Source organism: Pseudophryne corroboree, chromosome 4 (genome assembly GCF_028390025.1).
Source record: "Pseudophryne corroboree isolate aPseCor3 chromosome 4, aPseCor3.hap2, whole genome shotgun sequence".
NCBI classification, from domain to species: domain Eukaryota; kingdom Metazoa; phylum Chordata; class Amphibia; order Anura; family Myobatrachidae; genus Pseudophryne; species Pseudophryne corroboree.
Genome location: NC_086447.1, coordinates 859,552,120 through 859,572,764, shown reverse-complemented (window position 1 = coordinate 859,572,764; position 20,645 = coordinate 859,552,120). Strand labels below are relative to the sequence as shown.

Below are 20,645 nucleotides of genomic sequence, written 5' to 3'. Positions count from 1 at the left end.
AAATGCGCATACTGCGCGTGCGAGTGCACGCTATTGCGGGTATGCGCTTCCACGGGAGAGCGTACGCATGCGCAGCACGGACCAGTGTGCGGTGCAAATATGGCAACGTGCATTGAGACATTTTTCTGACTTTGACAAAGCCCACTCCACAAGGAAGGTGGGCTCATCTTGGGCGGCTGCCCGAGGGGTCTCGGCTTTACAACTTTGCCGAGCTGCTACTTGGTCAGGGTCAAATACTTTTGTGAAATTTTACAAATTTGACACTCTGGCTGAGGAGGACCTGGAGTTTTCTCACTCGGTGCTGCAGAGTCATCCGCACTCTCCCGCCCGTTTGGGAGCTTTGGTATAATCCCCATGGTCCTTACGGAGTTCCCAGCATCCACTAGGACGTCAGAGAAAATAAGAATTTACTTACCGATAATTCTATTTCTCGTAGTCCGTAGTGGATGCTGGGCGCCCATCCCAAGTGCGGATTATCTGCAATACTTGTATATAGTTATTGTTAACTAATCGGGTTATTGTTGTTGTGAGCCATCTATCCAGAGGCTCATCTGTTATCATGCTGTTAACTGGGTTCAGATCACAGGTTGTACGGTGTGATTGGTGTGACTGGTATGAGTCTTACCCGGGATTCATAAATCCTTCCTTATTGTGTACGCTCGTCCGGGCACAGTATCCTAACTGAGGCTTGGAGGAGGGTCATAGGGGGAGGAGCCAGTGCACACCAGGTAGTCCTAAAGCTTTTCTTTTGTGCCCAGTCTCCTGCGGAGCCGCTATTCCCCATGGTCCTTACGGAGTTCCCAGCATCCACTACGGACTACGAGAAATAGAATTATCGGTAAGTAAATTCTTATTTTCTCCCTCTTGGGGGTCCACGACCCCACTGGAGGGAGAATAGATAGCGTGGCGCACGTAGCGCGCCACAGTGCCCGCAAGGGGCTCATTTGCGCTCGCCCAGCTGTTGGTATGCCGGCGGTCGGGATTCCGGCGCCGGTATGCTGGTCGCCGGGAGCCCGGCCGCCGGCATACTCTTCTTACACCCATGTGAGTGCTATACTGAAGAAACAGAAGCCTGGAGAAAAACACTGCCTCAGACATTCCTTACATTAAGGGGGAAAACATCCAATCTGTGAAAATTGACTGATTGGGAATTTTGTGGAATAGCAGTGGAGAAAAGGGGTCATTCAGACCTGATCGCTCGCTAGCTATTTTTTGCTGCTGCGCTGTGATCAGATAGTCGCCGCCTATAGGGGAGTGTATTTTAGCATTGCAAGTGTGCGATCGCATGTGCAGCCAAGCACTACAAAAAAGTTTTGTGCAGTTTCTGAGTAGCTCAGAACTTACTCAGCCGCTGCGATCACTTCAGCCTGTTCTGGCCTGGAACTGATGTCAGACACCCTGTGCCTGCCTTTTTCCAACCACTCCCAGAAAACGGTCAGTTGACACCCACAAACACCTTCTCCCTGTCAATCTCCTTGCGATCGGCTGTGCGAATGGATTCTTCGTTAAATCCATCGCTCAGCAACAATCCGATTTGCACCCCGTACGACGCGCCTGCACCTAGGCAGTGACTATCTGTAGCACCCTTGAGACCCAAGTTATACCAGTTCTGTCAAATATTCGGTGGAAGAGAGTTTAAAGTACTCTAGGGCAGATGTATTAAGCCTGGAGAAGTTATAAAGAAGTGATAAGTGGAAGTTGATAACGCACCAGCCAATCATTACAGATTTGAAAAATGACAGTCATGAGCTGATTGGCTGGTGCGTTATCACCTTGCATTTATCACTGCTTTATCACTTCTCCAGGCTTAATACATCTGCCCCAGAGTCAGATCTCTCCTCGCAATAACTACTAATGCCAGTGCCAGTACTGGAAAGTATAGAGACTCAGGGGACTATTTCTTAACATTATTTTTACAAAGAAATAAGTGAACAGGGTGTTTTCACACCCTTTTCACATTATTTTAGTATCACTTAAATGTATTAAAGGGCTTTTGGAGCAGTTTTCATGAAAAATTCACTTTTATTTTTTTCGTAATCAGATCGCATTTCCCATACTTATAATGGGAAATGCAATCCGAGCCAAATTTACTAAACAAAAAAAAAGTGAAAAAACCCCGCAATGAGCCCTGTGATAATTACGCCAGCTCCAGCTAGCGTTATTACAGGAATCATTGAGAGATCTCTACTTCTTCACAGCTTTGTATGCCCTCCGGCAGAGAAAGATGTGCGGGGACCGGGCTCTGGCGATCAGCTCTATGTGTCCGATGGACACACAAGCTGATCACTAGTAAAAACAATTTATACAGTGACCAGTGGCTCCGGGGCAGGCTGCCGGTCACTGGGGCATTCTGTGTGCTTCTATGACCCCTGGTGCAGTAAAGTGATGCTGCAAAATGGCAGCTCATTTTACAGCACCGGGGGTCACAGCAGAGCACAGGATCTGATGCCCGGCAGTCTTGCAGGAGCAGCGATCACCGGCTCCCTGGACTGGTAAGTACATTTACAGTGTGTGGGGGGTAGTCACAACGGGGGGGGGGAGTCGACCTGGTGGCGGTGGTAGCAGTGATGTTGGCGGTGGTAGTGCATGCGCAGCAGGACAAAAATACCCCGATACTGTTGCGGATTGTCATCTTAGGGACAGAGCTTGCTCGCAAGCTCTGTCCCTGCATGCGATAATTGATAGATCCGTGCAATGTAATCAATTATCGCAGTGTGGATTGGGTCAATTTTACCACATGCCATCGGTGAAAATCGATTTTACCACATGTCAATGGTGAAAATGGGCTCCTCAATTTGAGCATGAATTTCCTACAAAGTATGGGGTAGGGAGAAAATTATTGTGTAATGTGAGTTACTTTAACTAAAACTTTGCAAATAACATCATTGCATTTTGAATGTAAAGTCAACAGAAAGCTTGTATAAAATAAATAAGACATAACATACAAACATACATGCATACTGTACATACATACCTACATATATATATATATATATATATATATACATAATGTATTGATTAGAAGCTAACAAATTGAACTGTCCTGACATGAAATTGTTTTTCGAATGCAATTACTGAAGAGATTATTTATTTTTCTTAACATTATGAATAAATGTCATGAGGGAGGAGGAAATAATTATTGTTATACTTACAAACGATTTGGTCCAGTCGCTCCCTTCAAGGCGTCATTATGAAAACGTTGTAGATTCTTGTTGTCCTTAAGATCCCTGAATACAGCAGATAATATTTTCTCAATAACATTTCTCCTCTAAGCTACTGATTAGCAGCACCTGGCTGAAATTACCTTCTGTATCGCTACGCTAGCAATAAGGGCGCACTTACTGTTTCACAGATGGCTCCTCCATCTTGGCTTATATATTTGTTGTTGAATAAACAATGACAAAGTAAAATCTGTTCTAAGTAGTTATCGCATTTTAGGACTTAGAGGTGTGTTCACTATGTGCCTGATTCTGGAGAACAAATTGACTGATTTTGCATGAAGCGGCGTTAGCCTGATTTACTATGGTAATGCAAGATGCTATTCATCTAATGCAAGGATCAAAATATTGTTCATTCATGAAGCCGTGCCGTCCAGTGATTTTCAACTAACCTCTGCAACTGTCAGCATTCATATCTGCACTTGCATCAGCACCATGCTAGCTGCAAGAGACCGGTCAGAAAGCGCCTTCACTTCTCCATACGCATAACTCAGAACCGCCATTTGGCTATCACAATCCGACTAGACAGTTCTCTTGCATGTTGCCACTCAATTACAGCCCATTTCATGCAAAGCAAAATCCGGCGGTGGTCCATCCAACTCGGAATCGAGCGCAGATACGCAAATAATGTGTGAGCGTGTGGTATGGTAATTAATTCTCGCTATTTGCCCCGTAACAGAAGATCTGTCTCACTCAGGGCCTAACTCAGACCTGATCGCAGCAGCAAAATTGTTCTCTAATGGGCAAAACCATGTGCACTGTAGGTGAGGCAGATGTAACGTGCAGAGAGTTAGATTTGGGTGGGATATTTTGTGTCTGTGCAGGGTAAATACTGGCTGCTTTATTTTTACAATGCAATTTAGATTTCAGTTAGAACACACCCCACCCAAATCTAACTCTCTCTGCACATGTTACATCTGCCTCCCGTGCAGTGCACATGGTTTTGCCCATTAGAGAACAATTGTGCTGCTGCGATCAGGTCTGAATTAGGCTCTCAGTCTGAATCATGCCCCATGTCCTGATATTTGAGCAAAAACACAAAATACGAGGATGGTTCAATAGGTAAGGTAACACGACTTCTCACGTGTGTAATATTCTCTATTTCATTGTAATTTCCCACCAGGCCAGAGCAGGTAGACCGCTGCTCCCCTCATGGCTATTAGACTGCGCCTCATATCAGTCATAATGTTCCAGCATCAGATCTAAGAGGACAGGGCTGGCGCAAACATGGTCATTGTCTACCTTTGCTAATCTATATGTTTTATATTTGATTGTATTGTGTCTGTCCATTAATAGTAAAACACTTTGTGCTGTCTAGGTAAATTAGGGATCATTCCGGTGCAGAGGAACTGTCAGGTTCAGTGCACCATGTGTCAAAAATAACAACTGTAAAAGCATAGGGCACTGATTCCAGTTGAACATGGATTGACCTTGGTTTAGTACTGTGTGTCCTTTGTAAGAGCATTTTTTATCTGCATTACCTAAGGTCAGATGATGTAGACGTTACAATCTGCATGTTATTCTACAGTATATTATGTTTCTCTATTTTGTACTGTTTTGCAATTAGGTCATTTTTTTATATTTTGCACAGTAGAGTGTATAACAAGGCTCCGAGCATCTGAGCGTTGGACAGCTAATGTTATTCCAGCTGTGTCTGAGCTACACCCATGTGTCTTAGATGGATGATGTAGTCTATAAGCAGCTGCCGTGACACAGGCCACCCATGCATTCTCTACTTCCTAAACCGTATTCCACCCAAATATAAAAAGTTGCTCATTTGCACATACAGATGGAGCCTAGCTCATCTCTCCTTCTCTGCTGCAACTAGGTGCACCAAGGCTTATTAGCATAAGCCTTTCATCCATACTTACCTACATTGTAACTCTCCTCTCCGGGAGAAGCCCGGAGAGGAGACGCAGACAGGTGTCTTCGGGGGGGCGGGGCCGGACTGTGACATCACTAGGCCCCGCTTCCACACCAGGAAATGCCGCGATTCGCGGGTCCGCGGGAAGGGAGCGGGGCTAAAATGACGTGATCTGCATCATTTTAATCCCTTCTCCACCCGACGGACCCGCGAATGCGGGAGGTTATCTCCATCCTGCTCGCATCACTAAGATGCGAGCAGGATGCGGGAGACCTGCCCACTCTTCCGGGGGTGCGGGGGGCTACCCCAAAAACGGGAGCCTCCCGCAGCTTCCGGGAGAGTAGGTAAGTATGCTTTCATCTATTGTTATCGGCTGCAATACAATACAGAGAGAACAATACAGCAGGGGATTAAGTAATTACAGCAAGGGATTAAGGGGGTCATTCCGACCCGATCGCTTGCTGCAGTTTGTCGCAGCGCAGTGATCGGCTCGGAAGTGAGCATATGCCGGCGCCGCAGTGCACCGGCACATGGCAGCCGTCGTTGCCTAGCGATCGCCTCTGAGACAGAGGCGGTCGCTGGGCGGGAGGGGGCTGCACGGTGGCGTTAAACCACCGCTTAGGGGGGCGTGGTCCGGCCAACGCAGGCGTGGCTGGACCGTTGGGGGGACGGGTCGCGGCGGCTGTGTGACATCTCACGCAGCTGCTGTGGCCAGTTGCAGCGACAATCAACTCCCGGCCAGCCGCAGGAGCTGCGCTGGCCGGGAGTTACTCCACAAATACAAGAGCATCCCGCTGTGCGATGCTTTTGTATTTGTGTGAGGGGAACCGGACTGACATGCGGGGCGGACTAGTCCTATGCTGGGCGTCCCCCCGCCTGTCAGGGAAGATGATCGTAGCTGTGCTAAATTTAGCACAGCTACGATCAACTCGGAATGACCCCCTAAGTCCGACTGCCCTGGCTCGGTTAATCCTATTAAAGGGATAGATGAGGAGGATCCGGTCTGAAGATCGACAGTATCTAGGTCGACAATGTTTAGGTCGACCACTATAGGTCGACAGTCACTAGGTCGACATGGATGGAAGGTCGACAGGGTTTCTAGGTCGACATGTGCTAGGTCGACAGGTCTAAAGGTTGACATGAGTTTTTCACATTTTTATTTTTTTTTTATTTTTTCATACTTAACGATCCACGTGGACTACGATTGGAACGGTAATCTGTGCCGAGCGAAGCGGTAGCGGAGCGAAGGCACCATGCCCGAAGCATGGCGAGCGAACGCGGTGCACTAATTTGGGATCCCGGTCACTCTACGAAGAAAACGACACCCCCCCAAAAAAAAATCATCATGTCGACCTTTAGACCTGTCGACATAGCACATGTCGACCTAGAAACCCTGTCGACCTTCCATCCATGTCGACCTAGTGACTGTCGACCTAAACATTGTCGACCTAGATACTGTCGATTTGATGAACCACACCCAGATGAGGAGGGTCCCATCTGTATACAGTAGCCTGACATAAACAGAATGTGCAAAGCACACATTTCATAAGCAACCTCTGCTACGCGAGTCTCTTGAGGCACTACTATACCTACAGTTGATCCAGTTTGGTTCCATTGAATGCATAGTTTTCTATTTCTTCAAATCCATTCCTGAAAAGCTTCCTGAAGTGTAAACAAATGAGAATGATGGTTACATTTTTTGAAGCTGTTGTACAACGGTATAGTTTATGAAACATACCAGCCTGCTCTCCAGGAAATAGCGGGAGACTCCCGATTGTATGGGCAGTCCCACTCACCCCTGGAAGAGCAGGCACATCTCCCGCATCCTAGTGATGTGGGCAGGATGGAGAGATAATCACCAGCAGTCACAGGTCTCCAGGGGGTGGGGGGCGAAAATGATGTGAATTGCATCATTTTAGCCGTGCCTCCTCCCCGCAGACTCTCAAATCACGGTGTTATGCAGAAGTGGGGGTGGGGCTTGATAACATTGGAACCCGCACCTGCTACCTGAGGGTCCAGCAGCATCTACTCTCCGGGCTTCTCCCGGAAAGAAGAAAATAAAAGTAGGCAAGTATGGTTTTTAAAATACCTTCCCTACTGTGGGTGGGGGAATGACTCCCGGATAATCACACAACAGTATAACCATGTTATTGAAGAGTTTGATATATTGTGTCAACCTGCATCATGTCGACATTTATAATGTTGACTTGAGAATGTCAACATACAGCATGCCGACACTGATGAAATGTCAACATGGTCAGAATGTTGACGCAATATTTTTATTGTAGTCTATCCTTAACCCTAACAATAACTCTAGCGCTAAGACTGTTACAAATGTCATCATTTTGACATTTCATATGTTGACATTCAGCCCATGTCAACATTTTCCAGGTGTCAGTATTTACAAGTTACCCTTTTGACCGTGTTGATATGAATGTTGACATTCCAGTGTCAATATTATGAATGTGCACTTCATGACTGCGTCCTGTTCTAGAAGCCTTCCTACGAAGAACGGGCCATACACATTTGTTGTTCCGTCGCCGAGCTGCCCAACGACGGATACGGCCGACCCGGCTCCATAGCACTGCATGCTAATATGGACGAGATTGTCCATATTGGCCTGCATGCATAAGCGACAGGGCACCAACGATGAACGAGCGTGGGGCCGCACATCTTTCAACGTTGGTGCCTACACACAGACCGATATGAACGAGTTCTCGTTCATTAATGAACAAGAACGTTCATATCGTTCTGTTTTATCTGCCAGTGTGTAGGACCCTTAAGACTTCCCATCCTCAGATGCGGATGGTGATAAATTGGCCCCTAATTCAGGCTCTTAAAGTAGACTTATAGCTGCACTACCACCGATGGAAAAGATGTTTTACCAATATGCCTCTCCCACCAGTTGGAGTCCTGGCAGCTACTACGTGCAACTGTTTTATATAGCTTTCTTCTTTAAAACTGAGGATACGGGGTGAGTGGGAGGGACAATCACAAGCTGCAGTCTCTTGATTGGGGTTTGTGAGTGGTTAGTGCCTGATCAATAATTAGGCTGGCTAGACTGCAGCCTGAGGCGCCACGACTTGGGGGACACCAGGACTAACTGCCACAGGGAATAAAATGAAGATCTAATTCATTCCATGTTGGTTTTGCCCCATCACAGCTTAATTAAAAAACTTGATTGCTATCCAGCTATCCCAAGTCAGCATTGAGAGAAATTGTTAAAGTGACTATAAGATAGCTGTGATAAAACAGAAAGCTTCAACTTTTTTGGAGATTTTCTCTTACGTCCTAGAGGATGATGGGGACTCCATAAGGACCATGGGGTATAGACGGGCTCCACAGGAGATATGGGCATTATAAAGAACTTTAGAATGGGTGTGCACTGGCTCCTCCCTCTATGCCCCTCCTCCAGACCTCAGTTAGATCCTGTGCCCAGAGGAGATTGGGTGCATTACAGTGGAGCTCTCCTGAGTTTCTCTGATAAAGAATTTTGTTAGGTTTTTTATTTTCAGGGAGCACTGCTGGCAACAGGCTCTCTGCATCGTGGGACTGAGGAGAGAGAAGCAGACCTACTTAAGTGATAGACTCTGCTTCTTAGGCTACTGGACACCATTAGCTCCAGAGGGAGTCGGAACGCAGGTCTCCCCTCGCTGTTCGTCCCAGAGCCGCGCCGCCGTCCTCCTTGCAGAGCCGGAAGATAGAAGCCGGGTGAGTATAAGAAGAAAAGAAGACTTCAAGGCAGCAGAAGACTTCAGATCTTCACTGAGGTAAGCGCGCAGCGGTAACGCAGCGCGCCATTGCTCCCACACACTACACACACTAGCGGGCACTGATGGGTGCAGGGCGCAGGGGGGGGCGCCCTGGGCAGCAATAAAAACCTCTAAATCTGGCATTATAAGGTTAGACACTGCGGAGGCAGTAATTCTATAAATCCCCCGCCAGTTTTGTGATACTTTGAGCGGGACCGAAGCCTGCCACTGAGGGGGCGGAGCTTGGTCCCTCAGCACTAACCAGCGCCATTTTCTCCACAGAGATCCGCAGAGAAGCTGGCTCCCCGGTCTCTCCCCTGCTGAACACGGTGACACAGGGCTGAAAAGAGGAGGGGGGGGGGGGCACTTGTAAGGCGCAGTGAGTGTATTAACACAGTGATTAAGATAAAAGCGCTATTATCTGGGAGATTATTTTCCAGTGTCAGTTGGCGCTGGGTATGTGCTGGCATACTCTGTCTCTCCAAAGGACCTTATTGGGGAACTGGCTCCTTGTAACTATATCCCTGCGTGTGCGTGGGTGTCGGTACGAGTGTGTCAGCATGTCTGATGCGGAAGGCTCAGCTAAGGAGGAGGTGGAGCAGATGATTGTGGTGTCTCCGTCGGCAACGCCGACTCATGATTGGATGGACATGTGGAATGTTTTAAATGCAAATGTGACCTTATTACATAAGAGATTGGACATAGCAGAGTCCAGAGAAAAAGCTGGGAGTCAATCCACCGCTTCGACTGGGTCACCGGGCCCTTCTGGGTCTCAAAAACGTCCACTATGCCAAATAGCAGACACTGATACCGACACGGATTCTGACTCCAGCGTCGACTACGATGATGCGAGGTTACACCCAAGGGTGGCCAAAAGTATTCATTATATGATTATTGCAATAAAAGATGTTTTGCATATCACAGATGAACCCTCGGTCCCTGACACAAGGGTGCGCATGTATAAGGAAAAGAAACCTGAGGTAACCATTCCCCCATCCCATGAGCTTAACAAGTTATTTGAAAAAGCTTGGGAAACTCCAGATAAAAAACTGCAGATTCCCAAAAGGATTCTTATGGCGTATCCATTCCTGCACAGGACAGGGTACGTTGGGAATCCTCACCCAGGGTGGACAAGGCTTTAACACGCCTGTCCAAGAAGGTGGCGCTACCGTCTCCGGACACGGCAGCCCTCAAGGATCCTGCTGATCGCAGACAGGAAACTACTTTAAAGTCTATTTATGCGCATACAGGTGCTTTGCTCAGACCGGTAATAGCATTGGCATGGGTGTGTAGTGCAGTTGCATCTTGGACAGATACCTTGTCAGCTGACCTTGATACCCTAGACAGGGATACCGTTTTATTGACCTTAGGCCACATTAAAGACGCAGTCTTATATATGAGGGACGCTGAAAGAGACGTTGGGCTGCTGGGTTCGAGAGCCAACGCCATGGCGATTTCTGCTAGGCGAGCCCCGTGGACCCGCCAATGGACGGGTGATGCCGACTCAAAGAAGCATATGGAGGTTTTGCCATACAAAGGTGAAGTTTTATTTGGGGAAGGTCTCGCGGACCTGGTTGCCACAGCTACCGCGGGTAAATCTACCTTTTTGCCTTTTGTTCCCCCACAGCAAAAGAAAACTCCACAATATCAGATGCAGTCCTTTCGGTCGCATAAGTCCAGAAAAGGTCGGGGCTCATCTTTCCTCGCCAGAGGTAAGGGTAGAGGAAAGAGAGCACCTGCTCCAGCTAGTTCCCAGGAGCAGAAGTCCTCCCCGGCTTCTACTAAATCCACCGCATGACGCTGGGGTTCCACTGAGGTAGTCCGCGCCGGTGGGGGCCCGTCTTCGACTCTTCAGCCAAGTCTGGGTTCTGTCAGACGTGGATCCTTGGGCGATGGATATTGTATCCCAAGGCTACAAACTGGAATTCGAAGAGGTGCCCCCTTGCCGATTTTTCAAGTCGGCCTTGCCAGCTTCTTCCCCAGAGAGGGAAGTAGTGTTAGCTGCAATTCAAAAGCTGTGTCAACAGCAAGTGATTGTCAAGGTTCCCCTAGTCCAACAGGGGAAAGGGTACTATTCGACCCTGTTCGTGGTCCCGAAGCCGGATGGTTCGGTCAGACCCATTTTAAATCTAAAATCCCTAAACCTGTACTTGAAAAAGTTCAAATTCAAGATGGAATCGCTCCGGGCTGTGATCTCCAGTCTGGAAGGGGGGGATTTTATGGTGTCACTCGACATAAAGGATGCATACCTTCATGTCCCCATATATCCTCCTCATCAGGCGTACCTGAGATTCGCTGTATGGGACTGTCATTACCAGTTTCAGACGTTGCCGTTTGGGCTTTCCGCGGCCCCGAGGATTTTCACCAAGGTGATGGCGGAGATGATGGTGCTCCTGCGCAGGCAGGGAGTCACAATTATCCCATACTTGGACGATCTTCTGATAAAAGCAAGATCGAGAGATCAATTGCAGAAGAGCGTGTCGCTCTCCCTGAGAGTACTACAACAACACGGTTGGATTCTCAATCTGCCAAAGTCACAATTGATTCCAACGACTCGACTATCATTCCTAGGCATGATTCTGGACACGGAACAGAGGAGGGTTTTTCTCCTGATGGAAAAAGCCCAGGACCTCCAGAACATGGTCAGAGACTTGCTAAAACCAAAAAGAGTGTCTGTTCATCAATGCACTCGAGTTCTGGGGGAAATGGTGGCAGCCTACGAGGCCATCCCCTTCGGCAGGTTTCATGCGAGGACGTTTCAGTGGGACCTCCTGGACAAGTGGTCAGGGTCCCATCTACTAATACATCAGAAGATAAGCCTGTCCCCCCGGGCCAGGGTGTCTCTCCTGTGGTGGCTGCAAAGTGCTCACCTTCTAGAAGATCGCAGGTTCGGCATTCCCCTCCGAGGATGGGGAGCAGTCACACAAGGAAGATATTATCAGGGGCTGTGGTCAAGCCAGGAGGCTTGTCTACACATCAACGTACTGGAATTGAGGGCCATATACAACGGCCTACGACAAGCGGAGAATCTTCTTCGCGACCTACCGGTTCTGATTCAATCAGACAACGTCACAGCCGTGGCTCATGTAAACCGCCAAGGCGGGACAAGGAGCAGAGTGGCAATGGCGGAAGCAACCAGGATTCTTCGCTGGGCAGAAAATCACGTAAGCACTCTGTCAGCGGTCTTCATTCCGGGAGTGGACAACTGGGAAGCAGACTTCCTCAGCAGACACGATCTCCATCCAGGAGAGTGGGGACTTCATCAAGACGTTTTACAGAGATAACAAGTCTTTGGGGAATTCCTCACATAGACATGATGGCGTCACGTCTCAACAAGAAGCTTCGGAGGTATTGTGCCAGGTCAAGGGACCCTCAGGCAGTAGCGGTAGACGCCCTGGTGACACCTTGGGTGTTTCAGTTGGTCTATGTGTTCCCCCCTCTTCCTCTCATCTCAAAAATATTGAGAATCATAAGACAAAAAAGAGTGAAAACAATCCTTATTGTTCCAGATTGGCCTCGAAGGGCCTGGTATTCAGATCTTCAGGAGATGCTCACAGAAGATCCATGGCCTCTTCCTATCAGGGAGGACCTGTTACAACAGGGGCCCTGCGTGTTCCAAGAGTTATGTTTGACGGCATGGAGGTTGAACACCGAATCCTAGCTGGGAAAGGTATTCCGGAGGAAGTCATCCCTACTCTGATAAAGGCTAGGAAGGAGGTGACGGCAAAACATTATCACCGTATCTGGAGGAAATATGTTTCTTGGTGTGAAGCCAAGAATGCTCCTACGGAAGATTTCCATCTGGGCCGTTTTCTCCACTTTCTACAGACAGGAGTGGATATGGGCCTAAAATTAGGCTCCATTAAGGTACAGGTTTCGGTCCTGTCTATTTTCTTTCATAAGGAATTGGCTTCTCTCCCAGAAGTCCAGACTTTTGTAAAGGGAGTGCTGCACATCCAGCCTCCTTTTGTGCCCCCAGTGGCACCTTGGGACCTTAACGTGGTGTTACGGTTCCTGAAGTCTCACTGGTTTGAACCTCTTCAAATGGTTGAATTGAAATTTCTCACTTGGAAGGTAGACATGTTGTTGGCCTTGGCATCTGCAAGGCGGGTGTCCGAATTGGCGGCCTTGTCTCACAAGAGCCCCTATTTGACCTTCCATGTGGATAGAGCAGAGTTGAGGACTCGTCCTCAATTTTTGCCTAAGGTGGTTTCTTCATTTCATATGAACCAACCTATTGTGGTGACTGTGGCTACGGGTGACTTGGAGGATTCCAAGTCCCTGAATGTAGTCAGGGCCTTAAAAATATATGTAGCCAGGACGGCTCGGGTTAGGAAAACAGAAGCACTGTTTGTCCTGTATGCAGCCAACAAAGTTGGCGCTCCTGCTTCGAAGCAGACTATTGCTCGCTGGATCTGTACCACGATTCAGCAGGCTCATTCTACGGCGGGTTTGTCGTTAACAAATTCAGTAAAGGCCCATTCCACTAGGAAGGTGGCCTCTTCTTGGGCGGCTGCCCGAGGCGTCTCGGCTTTACAGCTTTGCCGAGCAGCTACCTGGTCAGGTTCAAACACTTTTGCAAAGTTCTATAAGTTTGATACCCTGGCTGATGAGGACCTTGCGTTTGCTCAGTCGGTGCTGCAGAGTCGTCCGCACTCTCCCGCCCGGTCTGGAGCTTTGGTATAAACCCCATGGTCCTTACGGAGTCCCCAGCATCCTCTAGGACGTAAGAGAAAATAAGATTTTAAACCTACCGGTAAATCTTTTTCTCCTAGTCCGTAGAGGATGCTGGGCGCCCGTCCCAGTGCAGACAAAATCTGCAAAGCTTGTATATAGTTGTTGCTTCCATGAGGGTTATGTTACAGTTGAGATCAGTCTTTAGCTGATACTGTTTTTTGTTCATACTGTTAACTGGTTGCGTATATTCCAGGTTATACGGTGTGGATGGTGTGGGCTGGTATGAATCTTGCCCTTAGATTAACAAAATCCTTTCCTCGCATTATCCATCTCCTCTGGGCACAGTTTCTCTAACTGAGGTCTGGTGGAGGGGCATAGAGGGAGGAGCCAGTGCACACCCATTCTAAAGTTCTTTATAGTGCCCGTATCTCCTGCGGAGCCCGTCTATACCCCATGGTCCTTACGGAGTCCCCAGCATCCTCTACGGACTAGGAGAAAAAGATTTACCGGTAGGTTTAAAATCTTTTTTTTTTTAAACTTAATTATTTTTTCACAAGTACCATTTTCAGATATAAAATGGGTTTAGCCTTGGCCCTGTGGTGTCGCTGGCCTAGACATAGTCACAGAAATAAACGGTAATTGCATATAGTACACATTTGCTCAGTGGCTGCTGATAACTGAATTTTCTGTACCGAGCAATAACTTTTATAACCGAGCTGAGTGACATCACAAGAGTGCTGTAGGATGTAAGTGACATGTCCAGATGTTAGATTTCACACTGCTGAGATTTTGTAACTGCATGGAGGAAATTGCATACAGCTTTATAAATATTTTATGAGTACTAGCACGTTTTTTTATTAGGTAATAGAAGACAAAAACAACAACTTGTGTTCCAGTGATTGTGCTGATGCCAAATACAGTAAAAACCTGAAACTTAGTTCATGTTTATAGAATTGAACACAACTGTAGTGATGTAATTTGGATTTACTGCTTGGCCAAATCATAATCTATTCAGTGTACAAAAATATTTTCCTATACTGAAAAATGACTACATGACAGTGAAATAATGGGAACATGACACTTCATAAATGCTGCTTCCTTATATGATTATTATCATAGCTCCTGAAGGCACCTCTCCAGATAATCTGGCTATAAGACCAGGAGGTAGTAACCCAGTTAAATGTAGGATTGAAACAGAAGTGATGATGGGTGCGAAAACAACTGTATCAAAGCATTGCACATTTCCAGCAAGCTAATGTAATACTGATGCTTGCATTTAGTTTTCCAGCTGTTCGTAATGTAATATACAAACTTGATATGCTCTCTTCCAAATGGGGCGCACAAAGTAGCTACGAGGCATTGGCGTTTCTATAATGGGTGCAATGTGTGTGGTGCACATGGGCCCCTGGGTTCAGGCGGGGCCTACACCGCACACACTGCACCCATTTTAATACTTACCTGTCCGGAGTCCAGCATCGGGTGCTGCAATCGCGGTGGAAATCGTCGCCAAAATGGCCACCGCGCATGCGCGGTAGCCAAATTGGTCTCCGAATTATGGCGGGCGCCATGTTTCCGGAGACCTGCGCATGCGTTGTAGACTCCGGCACAATGCCGGAGTCTACAGCGCCGTACAGAGGAGAGGGCCCACCCGAAGGTGCACACGGGCCCCCTCCTCTGCTGAAACGCCCCTGCTACAAGGGTCAGAACAATAAGGGGAATCAACTGGTGATTGAAGGTACAGAACGCTGATTATAGAAGCTTGCTGACAAATTGTGCCTGGGGACAGGTAATAACAAAATGTGCACATGTATATCCAATGGTAGGTAACTGCTAGAAATTATGTACAGGCTAAATTTGTGGCTGAAAATGGGACATGGGACAGGTGTTGGTTCAGCAATAGAATGATTGACAATGGTTAGAATGAAGTCCTAAATCTCAAACCTAAGGTTCTGTGATAAAAGCACTGGTAATGGTATACACAGGAGATCCCAGATTTCAGAACTATAGGATTTAAACCCCAAGGAAAATGTCTGTTTCTGCAAAACAGACTAGGTTAGATTTTGGCTTTAGTAAAATCTGGTTACGGGTTCCTCGGGGTATGGATGGTGAGAGAAAGCAGGCTCCATCAATTAGGCCAATTTCCAGTCTTTAGCCTGAGAGCAGGCTAAGTATTACCTGCATGTCAGGACACGCGACCGGCATCGGAGTCCTGAACATTCACCAATGTTGCTGCAGGTGCGGCGAAGGGTCCGAAGGAGCCTCTGACAGGAGGGCTCCGGCATCCGGCAGGCCAGGATATCCTGCAGTATCCCAGAGTTTGCTCAGCCTTGCTTCACTCTCTGACTCCAGTGTTTGCTGTGCATGCTAGTTTCCAATCTGCAGCACCTTCCCAGACTGGTTGCACAGGTGCAGAGACTTCAGATTCCAGTAGCGTTCTCAGACCAGTTAACTATGTGTGTGCCTGAGGTTTATTCAAGCTCTGTGATATTCCCTGACATTGCTGCATTCCATGATTTCCAGCTGTTCTCATCTTTGCCAACCTAAATCTCAGTCCGGCCAGCCAATTACCCTGCAGCCAATCACAGTCTGGCAGGGAGTTTAAAGGAAGTCTAGCTGCAGTAATCTGGGCCTGTGCAACAAGTCACATTTAGTGTGACAAGTGAACCTGTTTAGCTTCTTCCGTGTGGCACTACCAGGCCCAGCATATCCTCAGCCGGTAACCAGTCCGGACATATCTTTAGCTGGTAACCAGTCCTGTCTTGCATATCCTTAGCCAGTAACCAGTCTGGTCCTGCATATACTCAGCCAGTAACAAGTCCGGTCCTGCATATCCTCAGCCAGTAACCAGTCCAGTCTTGCATATCCTCAGCCGGTGACCAATCTGGTCCTGCTGTATTCCTCAGCCAGTAGCCAGTCCGGTCCAGTAGCATCTCTTCAGCCGGTAGCCAGTCCAGTCCAGCTGTATTGCTCAGCTGGTAGCCAGTCTGGTCCAGCAGCATCTTTTCAACCAGTAGCCAGTCCGGCCTAGCAGCATCTTTTCAGCCGGTAGCCAGTCCGGTCCAGCTTTATTCCTCAGCTGGTAGCCAGTCTGGTCCAGCAGCATCTTTTCAGCCGGTAGCCAGTCCAGCCCAGCAGCATCTCTTCAGCCAGTAGCCAGTCCAGTCCAGTCCAGCTGTATTCCTCAACTGGTCCAGTCCAGTCCAGCTTTCTTCAGCCGGTAACCAGTCCGGTACATTTCCACTGCGTGGTTCATAACCTTAAATTCAAATCAAAGGCAGTTCTCACTGTTACCCAAATCCCATGCAAAAGAGCTATATTCAGCTTCCTCGACTTCAGCTCCAAGCCTTAGGCCCTGGACGTTGGTCAACACCTGACCCAGGTAACCTTGTGCACATAACCGTGACACTGTACCTGCAATTGGCTGATATAAGATGTGTCAGGGCTTGCTCCCCTTCCCCCTTCCCCTTTTAGAAGCAGACTCTGTATGTAGTCCTCTGTGCTTGGCAGGAAGCAACCTGAAAGTTTGCCAAGCAGAGTGGGGTTTAGAACATCAGCCAACTTAATCCAAGAGCAGTCCTCGGGACCAAAGCCCTTTCAATTCACCAGATACTGTAAATCAATACTAGATCATGATGGCGCTCTACTGTAGTAGCAGGAAACAGGCCTTCTCCACCAGTTTCAGAATTGATATGTGAAACATTAGGTGGATCTATAAGGAGCATGGTTACTGTAATCTGTACATTACTTGTTTTATCTTCCAGATAATTGGGTAAGGACTAATATACTTAGGGCCAGTTTCAGTAAGAGCACCGTCAAGATGCTGAGAATAATGACCTGCCCCATATCCACTGATCCAGAAACCTTTTTACTAGATCTACTAACTGAGCCTCTTCTACCAGAGCCGGCCCTAGGCATAGGCAAACTAAGCAAATACCTAGGGCATTTGGAATGCCTAGGTGCAAAAGCAGGTTCGGCTGATTAAAATGATATGCAGCATGCCTATATTCTGTGTGTGACTGCGACTTTATCTGTATACGAAATGCTAAATTACAGTGTATTCCTGGAGATCACTTTAATGTAGCATTTCGGCTGCAGATACAGTCACACACAGAATATAGGCATGCCCCATATAATTTTAATCAGTAGAAGTTGCTCGTGCATCCTAGCCACATAGCAATGCAAATAAGACACAACGGCAAAAGGCGCTCGACATTAGCAGAGCTGCCAGTTGCCTCACGCCAGGCATCTCCTGCTGCATGGCATATTGAGGCAGGATGTATGAGGACAAATCTGTATCCAAGCAGAGGCAGAGGTCACAGTGTTAGCAGCCATGTGAGTGCTGTGTGTGGGTGGGTTGTGCAACAATGTGCGTCATATGTATAAGGGGCACTATGTGTGTCATTATGTGTCAAAGGGCATTAATAATGTGCGGCATATGTGTAAAGGACATTATGTGTGTAATAATGTGTATAAGGGCATTAATGTGCAGCAAATGTGTAAGGGGCACTATGTGTGTCATAATGTGTATAAGGGCATTAATAATGTGTGGCATATGTGTAAGGGGCACAATGTGTGTCATTATGTGTATAACGGCACTAATAATGTGCGACGTATGTATAAGGGACATTATGTGTATAAGGGCATTATTAATGTGCTACATAAGTATAAGGCACATGGGTATAAGGGCACTAATAAAGGTTGGCATAATGTGTAAGGCACATTATTTTTATAAGGACAATAATGTGTGTCATATGTGTAATGGACATTATTGTGTGGTATTATGTGTATAAATGTATTACTAATGTGTGGCATGTGTATAAGGTGCTCTACTGTGTGGCATAACATATAGAAAGACCACACAGTAGTGCCCTGATGTGAATAAGGAGCAATATAGTGTGGTGTAATGTGAATAAAGAGCAATTCAGTGTGATGTAATGTGAATAAGGAGCAATATGGTGTGGTGTAATGTGAATAAAGAGCAATTCAGTGTGATGTAATGTGAATAAGGGGCACTACTGTGAGGAGTAACGTATAAAAGGTAAAGTAGTACTACTGTGTGATGTAACGTGAATAAAGGGACACTATCACATGATATAATGTGAATAAAGTTGCACTACTAGGTGGCGTAATTTGAATTGGGGGTACTATTGTGTGGCCATGCCCCTTCCCAGCAAGAACACGCCCCTTTTTGGGCTATGTACCAAATGTGCGCACTGTTCCTATTTAAAATATAGGGAGTAGGGGAACCAAAATTTAGACTGCTATGGGTGAGGGGTGCAGGGACAGAGGGGTGCTGGGAAAGGGGTGCAGGGACAGAGTCGGAACTAGCAGCGGTGCAAGGGGGCACCAGCCAAAATCTTTCCTAGGGCATCATATTGGTTAAGGTCAGCACTGTCTTCTACAGTCCCTGCAGATTATCCCTATACTTGCCTGCCCCAAAGAGGTCATGGAAATAACAGGTTGACTATAAATTGAAAACCGTGGGTAACGTAGATTTAAAATACCTGAGTAGATTCCAGCATCAGAATGTTTTGTGAAAACTCTGCTTTTAAGACAAAGGGAGGCAAAACTCAAAGGAATTGATTAGCACACTCTGTCCCTTTTACTGGTGGCGGCAACCAGACAAGAAATGGATTTAAATTCCCAGCCACTCCAAAACATAGCCGCAAGATATCCCTCCCGGTTGTACAGTAGATGAACTCCAAGAGAAGACCTCTTTGGTGAAGATCTGAGTTGGAATGCCAGCCATGTTTTTTCAAGGCTGTGGAGTAGACTTGCTTGTGACCTACTACCACTAAGATAGTGGTGTTATCTTGGAACTGGGGAGGTCAGTTATGAAATCCATGGTGGTATGAGTCCAGGACCTTTTTTGAATGAACAATGTCATCAAGAACCCAAAGGACAGGATCCATGGCACCTTTGTGTATGCACTGATAGGGCAAAATTGGGCAACAAAAGCAACATTTTTCCTTACAGTTGCCCACCAGATGTTGGGCTGTCCTTCCAATAATGACCCGTGTCCTTGTTGCAGGACCTCCTGCTTGGACTAGTGAGCTTCTTGCATTTTGTGGTTTGGACACATTGGTGATTACTGCGATTTGAATCCTGTCCAACAGCTCTGTAAAGAGATGTCCGCTTGGTGCCCACATCCCTAGACAACTTTTGTAAGCAGTAGCTGGTACTGTACTTGTGACTATACACAGGGAGAGTTTACAGGTTTAGGCCTTACAGAGATACACAAACATAGTCTTACCTTGATATTTTGGGTTGGAACATAGGGCAGTTAAAGTTGGGCACCCAATTCTACACAGGTTCAAAATAAGTTTACAGGTAAAAGTGAACTAATCTCTGCCTCTGATTGTTCACATGAAAAACACTAACGCTGGGTACACACTTGATCGGCGGGCATTCGTTCAACATGGGAATGAATGCCCTACAGCCCAGATTGTCCATACACACTGGAACAATGTTCATAAAGGATGGAACAATCATGGTCAGTCCTTCATTAGCATGCTACAGGACATCAAGCCTGACAACGTCTCTAGCGGCCGTGGGCACCCGCACATCAGGAATACACACTGAGCGATATGCGACGATGTGAGCGATATGTCGGTCTGATCCACTAAAAAAAAAATTCTGAAATGTGCTACTGCATTCATTCCGATGTGTCTGTCCTCACATGTTCTTATTTATAGAATTACATTATTGTGGACTAATTAACGAGTTAATAACTGTTATTGAATCTCTTATGAGCTTAATCCCTAATGTCTCATTTTTAATTACCTGCATTTATTTATATGTATCTAAAGTTAATATTCAAATGTTTTTTTAAAGAGGCAATCACATACAAGGAAAAACCATGCCTTGTAAATGATTGACACTTTAAAAAGACGTCCGAGGTCAGTCGGCATCCTGCACCTCCGGTGATCTTGGACTCCCGCCGATGGTTGGTAATGCAGCAGGATTGGGCGACTTACAGCACCCGTGGTTCAACGCAAGCCGCCTGTCGCAGAGGCCAGGAAATCTCTGTGCAACCATGGAGATCCCTGGCCTCTTCCCTCCCCTTAAACGGTGGCAACACACCTCCGTTTTCACAAACGGAAGCCGCTCTGCACCCTCCCCATTGGTGCACGT

The 20,645-nt window shown here is 47.1% G+C and overlaps 1 protein-coding gene across 1 annotated transcript in view; it reads right to left on the bottom strand.

Moving 5' to 3' along the window:
- The window catches only part of LHCGR (luteinizing hormone/choriogonadotropin receptor), a 444,743-nt gene that overhangs the window by 148,369 nt on the left and 275,729 nt on the right, over positions 1-20,645 (bottom strand). Inside the window, exons 7-8 of the mRNA XM_063918688.1 lie at positions 6,676-6,744; positions 3,153-3,227 (exon numbers count right to left, since the gene is read on the bottom strand). Coding sequence (XP_063774758.1) covers positions 3,153-3,227; positions 6,676-6,744 — 144 coding nt within the window. The remainder of the gene's footprint in view (positions 1-3,152; positions 3,228-6,675; positions 6,745-20,645) is intronic.